The sequence below is a fragment of the Bufo bufo genome, chromosome 10, assembly GCF_905171765.1.
Source record: "Bufo bufo chromosome 10, aBufBuf1.1, whole genome shotgun sequence".
In the NCBI taxonomy this organism is placed as follows: domain Eukaryota; kingdom Metazoa; phylum Chordata; class Amphibia; order Anura; family Bufonidae; genus Bufo; species Bufo bufo.
The window spans coordinates 104774222-104786252 of NC_053398.1; the positions used below are offsets into that span (position 1 = coordinate 104774222).

A 12031-nucleotide genomic window follows, 5' to 3' on the forward strand; every position below is an offset into this window, starting at 1 on the left:
AACTGATGCATTCTGTGCGGATCCTTTTCCATTCAGAATGCATTAGGGCAAAACTGATCCGTTTTGGACCGCTTGTGAGAGCCCTGAACGGATCTCACAAACGGAAAGCCAAAACGCTAGTGTGAAAGTAGCCTTAAACTGAATAAATCAAAAATAAAACTGCAGCACTCGCCGGTCTTCAATTCATGCTGCTTTATTCACCAAAAATTGCTATTTTTTGGGGAATAAACCAGCATGAATTAAAGACCGGCGAGTGCTGCAGTTTTATTTTTGATTTATTCTGGATGATTTGGGGATGCTACGGACTGGTATCCAACACTGCGGGCACCACCACCATAGAGACTTTTTGCTATAGATTCTTAAGTGCTGCTACTTTTTTGTGTCATGTTAGACTGGTTCTCAATGGTCCTCCTTGAAGCCCAGTACCAATTTTGCATTCTAGATATGTGAACACAACCTAATGAAACGGGCTTGTCCAACGTCAAAAAAATGCATGACTGGCTGGAAAGTGTTTGAAAAAATAAATAATAATAATAATAATAATAATAATAATAATGGCCTCACTGGTGATGTGTGCCCTCATGGCACATGACTGCAGAGGCTCAGTGGTCACGTGCCGCTTGCGCACACATCACTGTTGAGGACACTGTTTGGCCCCAGCAGATGGTGGCGATGGGAGCCCTGGAGCCGAAACAACAGTACTTTCAAAAGGTGAGTACATTTACTGTGTTTCAAACACTTTCCAGCCGGCCACTCTTTACACTGGATGTCAAACAACTCCTTTAAGTTTGAAGCACACAAAATGGGACAGATCAATTACTGGAAAGTGTATAGAGTAACTTGTAGCTGATTACACATTTCATTTACCCTTCCACAACTTATAAAGGCCTGAATTTAAAATGGAATAGCCTCGTAATAACAAACGCTTCTCTCCATGTAAACAGGAAGAGTAAATCAAAAAATCTGTATCAGAAGTTAGACTTCCAACTTTTAAGCGTTAATGAGTATGATCTTATATGTGCTCCTATTTACCTTCTTGCCAGCTGCACCACGTCCTCCTTCCTTTGGCTTAGCATTCGTTGCCTCTCTTCTGCAGATTTGGAGAACCGGCTGCCTCTGGCCTCAAAGTCTTCTGCATCAGTGGGCTGTACCTCTGCTTCAATGAAGTCTCCGTATTCCTCCATACTTGGGGTCAAGTTCAATGAAACTCGCTCGGTCTGAGAAAAGACAAAAGTATACACATGGTACCAAAAACAGGCCTGCTGTCAAATGTATGTGCAGCTCCTCAATGTAGAAAAAGCAGAGGTCAGGCTTAGTCCTTACCTGGACATCTCTATTACTTTCTTGTTGCTCATTAGCTTCAGAAGACCCGTCCGATCTGGGCTCATCAGACCTCTGCAAGACAATATATAACAAATATGGCTTATTTTCTTCCATAGCTTTGCCATAACCTTCTGAAAGTATTCTATATATTTCATTTTGATTCAACTCTTATTAAAAACACTCACCTGTGTGGGAAAAGGCACTAGAATGCGTCCCTCTAAAATATTGTCCGTAGTGATCTCCACAGAGCGAGTAATCTGCAGATCCTGCAAGACCAGGTGATAAGGTACTTGAGGAAACATGCCTAAAACCTGCTGGGCCTGAGGAGATAGGAGCACATATTTTGTATCTACCACCACACGACAGGTCATCACTCACATAGTGAATTTCTAAAACATCACAGCTAAGTGTTATTGCTCCAGAAAAGTATGGCAAACGAGTTCATTGCCCTCCATACTGTACATACCATGGCATTTAGCTGAGAGTTACTTGCTTGAGCAATTCCGATGATATTTGTTGTGTGCATCACTTCAACTGAGAAACTTGGCAGCCAACTTGCAAACCTTGAACCTGTTTTTTTTTCAGAGAAAGAATTTGATAAGTCTCATCTTCACATCTAGATAACATCTTTGGACTCCAGTCTAATGAACCAGAGCAGAAAGCCACTAACACTATTCTTACCATCAAAATGGAAGAAGTGATTGTGCTGATTGAGGCGGGGTCGCACCTCTGTCACGGTTAGGGGGATCATATTTTGATCTATGTTGTCTCTCGGCTGTGCTCCACGAGGTCTGGTGCCATCAGCCATATTGAGAGACATTCTACAAGTGGGACATGAAGTGTCCTGTTCCAGCCAAGAGCGGAGGCATGAGCTGTGGAGACAACAGCAGAGTTTTGTCATCTCAGAACTTAAAGCGTAACTGCCGTTTCATTTTTATTTATTTTTTTGCTAAAATGTGTAGGGACAGTGACCGGGATTTTTTTTTTGTAATATACGGTACAGATGCCGGGATCAATGCCTGACCGAGCGGTAAGTGGTCACTACAGGCAGGGGAAGCTGCTATACAGTATATAAGGCATTGATCCCGGCAGCAGGTTCATTAGTCAGCACGCTGGGAGTGCAGGGTAAAGCAGCTCACTGACAGCGCAAGCCACGCTGGTCAGTCAGCATACACATAGTGTACAAGTTCATATTTTATAAAAAGGGGAAATGTATATTTACTTTAAACACATGAGGCCCCTGTCCCCACTAGGCTGTGAGGCTCCCGCACAGTCCGTCTCTGCTATGCTGATAGAAGACGAATGTCCCTTAGAAACACTCATTTGAAAGAGCGCTGCTAAGGAACATTTCAGCCCCAGTTTTCTACCACAAATAAACGTTTTCCCTAAATAAAAGTATATTATATACAAAAATGTTCCCTGTCTTTGTCCCTACACATTCGCAAAACAAAAAATGAAAAGGCAGTTACTCTTTAAAAAGGAAAAAAAAAAATATGTAGTGAACATGGCTAACCTACAATACCATGACCAAGTGTTGTGCATGCCGTCACACCTAGAGGCTCTGCTATCTCTGCAACTACCGCTCCCTATCGAAGTGTAGCGGGTGCGGCAGTTGCAGAGCCTCTAGGTGTAACGACAACGCCCCCATTGCTCCTAGAGGTTTTTTCAGCAATGCGGGCACCTATGAACATGGGACCAATACAGATGCCTTCAGCTGCCAAGTGCACATGTAACAGGTCAGCCAGTGTCATAGGTACAGATCTGCTGACAGATGCCCTTTAAAGGTTTCTCTCATCAGAAACATGCTTAGTAAACTGGCTGACATAAGACATATGCTAATGTTAGCTGAAGCTAACAGTGTTAGGCCTCATGCACACGACCGTGGTGTGTTTTGCGGTCAGCAAAACACGGATGGCGTCCGTGCACGTTCCGCAATTTGCGGAATGGCACGGACAGCCTTTGATATTAATGGTTTATTTTTTTTAGCGGAGCCACGGAACGGAGCAACGGATACGGACAGCACACTGAGTGCTGTCCGCATCTTTTGCTGCCCTATTGAAGTGAATGGGTCCGCACCTGAGCCGCAAAAACTGCGGCTCGGATGCGGACCCGAACAACGTTCGTGTGCATGAGGCCTTGGCCTCTTTTTTTCTAGGTTCCTCCGTTTTAGAGAAAAAAATAACTTATTTTATGCAAATGAGCCTCTAGGAGCAATGATGGCAATAAGGTTGCCCCCTACGTCTAGAGGCTCTGTTCTCCCTTCTCCTGCTGCACCCTGCACATCTCGATTGACAGGGCCAGGCGGTGTTCACATCATCCTGCCTGGCCATGAGTACAGTGAAAATCACACAGCTGCACTGTGCCCTTCAGTGTGCAGCACAGGCATAGTAAAAGGAATGATGCTTGCTGGTCGCGGACCTCCTTACTACGCCGCATACGTCACAGTACACCCAGAAGACTGTGGGGTGCAGTGAGGAAGTCCGTGGCTGGAGAGCACCACTGAATGGAACGGAGCAGGTGTGAGATTTTCACTGAACTCACGGCCAGGGAGGATAATGTGAACACTGCTTGGCCCTGTCAATCAAGATGAGGAGGGAGAACGGAGCATCTAGGAGTAGGGGCAACACCCCCATTGCTCCAAGAGGCTAATTTGCATAAAATAAGTTATTTTTTGGGGTTCAGAGGCACCTAGAAACAAAGAAACTAAGTGCTGTATTACACCAACAAATTATCTGTCCAATTAGACCAATAGTTGGTGTGTATAAAAAAAGATCTGTGTGTGTAAACTGCCATCTGACCAATCATTGTGGTCAGAAAATCTGTCAGATAATCAGTTGGTGTAATACAGCCCTAAGGCTCCATTCACACGTCCGCAAAATGTGTCCGCATCCGTTCCGCAATTTTGCGGAACGGGTGCGGACCCATTCATTCTCTATGGGGACGGAATGGATGCGGACAGCACACAGTGTGCTGTCTGCAGCCGCAATTGCGGAGCGCGGCCCCGATTTTGGCTCCGCAAAAAGATAGAGCATGTCCTATTCTTGTCCGCAGCTTGCGGACAAGAATAGGCATTTCTATGGGGGTGACGGGCTGGTGTGTTGCGGACCCGCAATTTGCGGGTCCGCAACACACCACGGACGTGTGAATGTAGCCTAACACTGTTGGATTCAGCTGACTAACACCAACTCTTTATCAATTCAGATTTTTCAATGTAATAGGAAAAGTAATAGAGAGTATACCACCTACTTGTGAAACAGATGCCCACAGGGTAGCTTGCGTGCAGCTTGCATTGAATCCCAGCAGATGGCGCAGTCATCGTTATTGGCCTCCAGCTCCTCAGCAGTGGCTACTGCAAAGCTATTGGAAGTAAAAATAGCATTACGCACCGGGTCTGTAATAGGAGCACTGGCGCGATCTGTGCTGAACTCAGGAGCTATTATTTACAGGTGAGAGCAGACCTTCACATGCACCTTGGCCATAGTCATTAAGTCAGTTTTTCCACAATTCCTGGCAATTAACCCTAGTGACAATCAGGACCACTGGTATGTTTCCAGAATGCGAGATGTCAGAATAATACCGGAGACCATGATTTATTTCTGCTTTTATTTCTTTCATTATTTCATTCCCAGTGTCTCAGAGGTTTACAGTCACATGCTTAGTATTTGGTGACATTGCCTTTAAATGCTCTAATTGGGTCAAGCGTCTTGGGTAGCTGCTCAAGTTGCTGGCCCATTTCTCCTGACAGAAGTGGTGTAACTCGCTCAGGTCTGCAGGACTCCTTGCTCATGGAGCATAGGGCTGCTGTACAGCAATTTTCCTAATGCTGTTTAGAAGAGCTCAGGAAAGATGGCCACCCCCATAATCATGCTCAGGAAAGATGGCCACCCCATAATCATGCTCAGGAAAGATGGCCACCCCCATAATCATGCTCAGGAAAGATGGCCACCCCCATAATCATGCTCAGGAAAGATGGCCACCCCCATAATCATGCTTAGGAAAGATGGCCACCCCCATAATCATGTTCAGAAAATAGAATTAAAAAAAAATCTATAAAATCAGAAAATAAAAAAAGGAGAGGTGCTACTATCTGGCAGATAACATTTTTGGTGACACATTTCCTTTAAAAGCCTCCCCTTTTACCCCATACATGAAGATGGACATTAAGGCAAAACAGCTCTATCTTTGTGTCATCAGACTAAAGGACATTTCTCCAAAAAGTAAGCCCTTTGAGCAGTTACACATGTAACTTCTGAGCCACTGGGAATGTGATCTAGTGTGACCCCAAGTGACCTTACAGATGGAATGTGAACTAGGAGTAAATGTCAGAAACTGTGAAAAATGTTGAAATGAATGTGTTAAAAGGGGTTTTTCGAGACTTTAATACTGATGATCCATCCTCCAAGTAGGTCATCAGTATCTAATCGTGGGGGTCTGACACCCAGGACCCCCACTGACCAGCTATTTGAGAAGGCCCCACTACTCGCAGTAATGCCGCAGCCTTTTCTCTGCTCACCAAGCACAGCACATTGTATAGTGGCTCTGCTTGGTATCACACTGAGCCCCATTCACTTCTATGGGGTGAGCTGTGCCTAGGCCATGTGACCAATGAATGTGATGTCACACAGCCTAGGAAAATCTGGAGAAGACCGCTGTGCTACAAATGCTGATCGGCAGAGGCCCCGAGTGTCTATCAGATACTGATGACCTATCCAAAGGCTAGGTCATCAGTAAAAAAAACTCCTGGAAAGCCCCTTTAAGCCCAAGAAAATAAACCTTTGTATACAATAAGTTAGGTTTCCCTTTAACCCCTTAAGGACGCAGGGCGTATCGGTACGCCCTATTTCCCGAGTCCTTAAGGACTCAGGGCGTACCGGTACGTCCTAGCTTGAACTCAGTATTCCGGCGCCCGAGGGGTTAAACGGAACGGGATTTCGGCTGAAATCCTTCAGCCGGCATCCTGTGACAACGCCAGGGGGGGTCATGTGACCCCCCCCGTGTCGGCGATCGCAGCAAACCGCAGGTCAATTCAGACCTGCGGTTTGCTGCGCTTTTTGCAGTTTCTGATGCCCGCGGTCCCTGACCGCGGGGATCAGAAACTTTTGAGTGCCTATAATCAATATTTTTCACCCCCCCCTGCACCCCTGCACGATTTTATGCCGGGGGGGGGTGTCGCATGCGGTGGGGGCGGTGCGTGAGGCGGGCGGTGCGGCAGGCGGGATCGCGATCCCCCGCCCGCCTCCCCATGAATGATCGTTGGCTTCTAGTGGTTGTACCAGGGTGCCAGCACATTGCTGGCACCCTGGTATAAACGGCTGACATCTGTGAAGATGTCAGCCGTTTAACCCTTTCCATACCGCGGTCCGTACGGACCGCTGTATGGAAAAAGTTAACTGTCATCGGTCAGGGAGCTCCCTCCCTTTCCATCGGGGGGCTGCTGTGCCTTTGCAGCCCCCCGATGGAGAGGGAGAGAGCCCCCAGAGAGCCCCCCTTAGCCCCGTGCTTACCCTTCCCCGTCTGCGAAGTTCTGAGCAGACGGGGAAGGTTCCCATGGCAACAGGACGCCTGCTCAGGCGTCCTGCTGTCCATGGTGCTGAACAGATCTATGCTGAAAGCATAGATCTGTTCAGTGTAAGTAAAATACAGTATAGAACAATATATATTGTACTGTACTGTATTATACAGACATCAGACCCACTGGATCTTCCAGAACCAAGTGGGTCTGGGTCAAAAAAAAAGTTAAAAAAAGTGAAAAAAGTTAAGATAAAAAAAAAAACATTCATCACTGAATAAAAATAAAAAAAAATAAAATACACTACACATATTAGGTATCGCCGCGTCCGTAACGACCTGATCTATAAAACGGTCATGTTACTTTCCCCGCACGGTGAACACCATAAAAATAAAAAAATTAAAACTATGAGAAAATTGAAATTTTGCCCACCTTACTTCCCAAAAAAGGTAATAAAAGTGATCAAAAAAGTCACATGTACGCCAAAATAGTACCAATCAAACCGTCATCTCATCCCGCAAAAATCATACCTTACCCAAGATAATCGCCCAAAAACTGAAAAAACTATGGCTCTCAGACTAAAGAAACACTAAAACATGATTTTTTTTGTTTCAAAAATGAAATCATTGTGTAAAACTTACATAAATAAAAATAAAGTATACATATTAGGTATCGCCGCGTCCGTATCGACCGGCTCTATAAGAATATCACATGATCTAACCCCTCAGGTGACCACCGTAAAAAAAAAAAAAAAAAAAACGGTGTAAAAAAAGCCATTTTTTGTCATCTTACGTCACAAAAAGTGTAATAACAAGCGATCAAAAAGTCATATGCACCCCAAAATAGTGCCAATTAAACCGTCATCTCATCCCGCAAAAAATGAGACCCTACTCAAGATAATCACCCAAAAACTGAAAAAACTATGGCTCTTAGACTATGGAGACACTAAAACTTTTTTTGGTTTTAAAAATGAAGTTATTGTATAAAACTTACATAAATAAAAAAAAGGTATACATATTAGGTATCACCGCGTCCGTGACAACCTGCTCTATAAAATTACCACATGATCTAACCTGTCAGATGAATGTTGTAAATAACAAAAAAAAAAAAAACGTGCCAAAAAAGCTATTTCTTGTTACCTTGCCGCACAAAAAGTGTAATATAGAGCAACCAAAAATCATATGTACCCTAAACTAGTACCAACAAAGCTGCCACCTTATTCCGTACTTTCTAAAATGGGGTCACTTTTTTGGAGTTTCTACTCTAGGGGTGCATCAGGGGGGCTTCAAATGGGACATGGTGTCAAAAAAACCAGTCCAGCAAAACCTGTCTTCCAAAAACCGTATGGCATTCCTTTCCTTCTGCGCCCTGCCGTGTGTCCGTACAGCGGTTTACGAACACATATGGGGTGTTTCTGTAAACTACAGAATAAGGGCCATAAATAATGAGTTTTGTTTGGCTGTTAACCCTTGCTTTGTTACTGGAAAAAAAATATTAAAATGGAAAATCTGCCAAAAAAGTGAAATTTTGAAATTGTATCTCTATTTTCCATTAAATCTTGTGCAACACCTAAAGGGTTAACAAAGTTTGTAAAATCAGTTTTGAATACCTTGAGGGGTGTAGTTTCTTAGATGGGGTCACTTTTATGGAGTTTCTACTCTAGGGGTGCATCAGGGGGGCTTCAAATGGGACATGGTGTCAAAAAAACAGTCCAGCAAAATCTGACTTCCAAAAACCATACGGCGCACCTTTCACTCTACGCCCCGCTGTGTGGCCGTACAGTAGTTTACGGCCACATATGGGGTGTTTCTGTAAACGGCAGAGTCAGGGCAATAAAGATACAGTCTTGTTTGGCTGTTAACCCTTGCTTTGTTAGTGGAAAAAATGGGTTAAAATGGAAAATTAGGCAAAAAAATGAAATTCTCAAATTTCATCCCCATTTGCCAATAACTCTTGTGCAACACCTAAAGGGTTAACAAAGTTTGTAAAATCAGTTTTGAATACCTTGAGGGGTGTAGTTTCTTAGATGGGGTCACTTTTATGGAGTTTCTACTCTAGGGGTGCATCAGGGGGCTTCAAATGGGACATGGTGTCAAAAAAACAGTCCAGCAAAATCAGCCCTCCAAAAACCAAACGGCGCACCTTTCACTCTACGCCCTACTGTGTGCCCGTACAGTAGTTTACGGCCACATATGGGGTGTTTCTGTAAACGGCAGAGTCAGGGCAATAAAGATACAGTCTTGTTTAGCTGTTAACCCTTGCTTTGTTAGTGGAAAAAATGGGTTAAAATGGAAAATTAGGCAAAAAAATGAAATTCTCAAATTTCATCCCCATTTGCCAATAACTCTTGTGCAATACCTAAAGGGTTAACAAAGCTTGTAAAATCAGTTTTGAATACCTTGAGGGGTGTAGTTTATAGAATGGGGTCATTTTTGGGCGGTTTCTATTATGTAAGCCTCGCAAAGTGACTTCAGACCTGTAGTGGTCCCTAAAAATTTGGTTTTTGTAAATTTCTGAAAAATTTCAAGATTTGCTTCTAAACTTCTAAGCCTTCTAACATCCCCAAAAAATAAAATATCAATCCCAAAATGCTACAAACATGAAGTAGACATATGGGGAATGTAAAGTCATCAAAATTTTTGGGGGTATTACTATGTATTACAGAAGTAGAGAAACTGAAACTTTGAAATTTGCAAATTTTTCAAAATTTTTGGTAAATATGGTATTTTTTTATGCAAAAAAATTAACTTTTTTGACCCAATTTTAGCAGTGTCATGAAGTACAATATGTGACGAAAAAACAATCTCAGAACGGCCTGGATAAGTCAAAGCGTTTTAAAGTTATCAGCACTTAAAGTGACACTGGTCAGATTTGCAAAAAATGGCCAAGTCCTTAAGGTGAAATAGGGCTGAGTCCTTAAGGGGTTAAAACTGTAAACGATTGTAGTAGTACAAAAAACTATTTATATATCTTATTAGGGGGCAGCGACATCTTCATCACCCTCCAGCAACCTGTAAGCCACCTTCTCTGCCTGCAGGCTCTCTATGTGGCCACAAAACAGCACTGTCCCCCAGAAGTCTGTCCAGAGGAGGAGGAGGAGGGGGATGCAGCTGCAGTTTCTCTTTTAGTGTTGAATCTATTTTTATTGAATAGAAAAAGAACACAACAATCATACATAGCAACCAAGACATTGTATGAAAAGTATATCTCCAATTCCATTTCCAAGACCATGTAAAACATAAAATAAAGTGCACAGATGGATTCAGAGACCACCATATTTCTCTGGGACGCAACCATGAAGACCAGAGAAAACAAATGCCATCAAATAAATGCTAAAGGAGAGGTTCAGCAATATTAGATACATACAGTACGATATGAAGAACCTTGACTACTGAAAGGGAAGGCAAAAGGAACTTAGGACACAATCCTGAGATACTCAGTGATGGCGTTTTGAACAAAGGGCTACTAATATGTAACTCTTAAGTGAAACAGATTAAATCGTTAACCTAGGAGAGACAGGGGGACAGACAAGAACAAAACACGACGAAACAAAAGACAGGGGAGGGAGGGGGGGTGGAAAGTAGGGGGGGCGGGGGGGAAGGGGAAAGGACAAGACATCATATCACGTATCCCAGGTACAGTCACCTGAGACCAACCAGGTTTGAAAACGAGAGGAGCTCCTAAATTGATTCCAAGGTTCCCAGGTTAGTGCAAATGTTTGGACTTGGTTACAGGCCTCAGCTTCCATTTCTTCCATCCTGAATAAGGCATCCAGGGCACGTATCCACGTAATTCTCTGCAAACTGTCTGAGGATCTCCACTGGCGTGGTATGATCTGTCTCATAGAAAGGACAAATGTTTTAAGTACTCCCTTTTTGACATGTTTGATCCTACCCGGGAATATAGAGAGCAGGGCAATCAAAGGGGAGGGAGATATAGTAGACCGGTAAAGTGCATTATACAGAGAAAAAACATCTTGCCACAAAGGGGCGACCCCAGGGCAGTCCCACCAGATATGTAGCATGGAACCAACCTCTGAATGGCACCGCCAACAGGTGTTGGGGACCGATGGATAAAAATGATGCAACTTAACCGGCGTCCTATACCAACGAGTAAGGATCTTATAGTTCAACTCCTGTAAACGACAGGACCTGGATGATTTATGCGTAAATAAGAGGGAACGATTCCATTGCTCAGAGGACAGGGAGAACGTCAGTTCACTCTCCCAACCAGAGGCAAACCCAACACCTCTCATCTGTTCAACGAGTGATAGGTCCCCATCTCCACCGGCACCCAGCAAGCCATATATCAAAGAAATACCATGATCTGGGCCTGTGTTGGCAACACAGAGCTTTTCAAAATTTGTCAGAGGGGCAGACAGCTGCGATCCGGGAGCCAGGGAGCCCAAGAAGCTACGAAGTTGAAAGTAGTGGAACCAGCGGCTCGGGGAGTTTTGGAATATGTGTGATAGATCCACGAGAGGTAGGAGCCCTGAGCTGTTAAAGATGTCCCTAATTAGGATCCGGGGCGGGGGAATTGTGCGGAAGAAGGGGAGATTCTTGATCTGTGAGGGGAGGCCAGGATGAGCCACAATATGCGTCAAAGGACCCGGTGCGGAGATTAACTTGATTTTGGAGGCAAATCTACTCCATAGTTTGATCAGGATCTGAAGTAGGGGAGAACAAAGAGTATGTAGAAGGCTATTTAGTGTTGCTATAGGGAGCCAAAATATCCCAGGTACCATATGGGGCTCGAGGGTGTGTTCTATGTCTACCCAAAGTTTCAGAGATCGTTTGTGTATAAGGTCTAGAACACAATTAGAAATGGAAGCTCTAAAATATGCCTGGAAGTCAGGAAGGCCAGCTCCCCCCACACTCTTCGCTCTGGATAAAACTCTGTAACTCACCCTGGCCTTAGTGCCATTCCAGATAAACCTAGAAGCTAATGACCGCAATTGGGCAAAAAAACTATTTGGTATAATACACGGGGCAGTCTGGAACAGGTAGAGGAATTTGGGTAAGATATCCATCTTTAGGGCATTTATTCTACCAAACCAAGAAATCTGCAGGGGGGACCACTTCTGGAGAGAAGCCTCTACCTTCCTAAATAAGGGTTTGTAGTTCATTTGAAAGAGGAGATTGGGGTTTGCTGGGAGGTTAATGCCTAAGTGGCGAATCGAGTCCGAGGCTACTTTAAACG

The 12031-nt window shown here is 44.1% G+C and overlaps 1 protein-coding gene across 2 annotated transcripts in view; it reads right to left on the reverse strand.

Annotated features, from left to right (window-relative positions):
* Positions 1–12031, reverse strand: part of AMFR (autocrine motility factor receptor) — a 50838-nt gene that overhangs the window by 2802 nt on the left and 36005 nt on the right. The window contains exons 8-13 of one of the 2 annotated variants that reach the window (XM_040408859.1): positions 4570–4680; positions 2005–2195; positions 1790–1893; positions 1509–1589; positions 1324–1395; positions 1033–1217 (exon numbers count right to left, since the gene is read on the reverse strand). In XM_040408859.1, coding sequence (XP_040264793.1) covers positions 1033–1217; positions 1324–1395; positions 1509–1589; positions 1790–1893; positions 2005–2195; positions 4570–4680 — 744 coding nt within the window. Of the gene's footprint in view, positions 1–1032; positions 1218–1323; positions 1396–1508; positions 1644–1789; positions 1894–2004; positions 2196–4569; positions 4681–12031 lie in introns of both variants that reach the window. The other variant, XM_040408857.1, reaches the window with a different exon arrangement.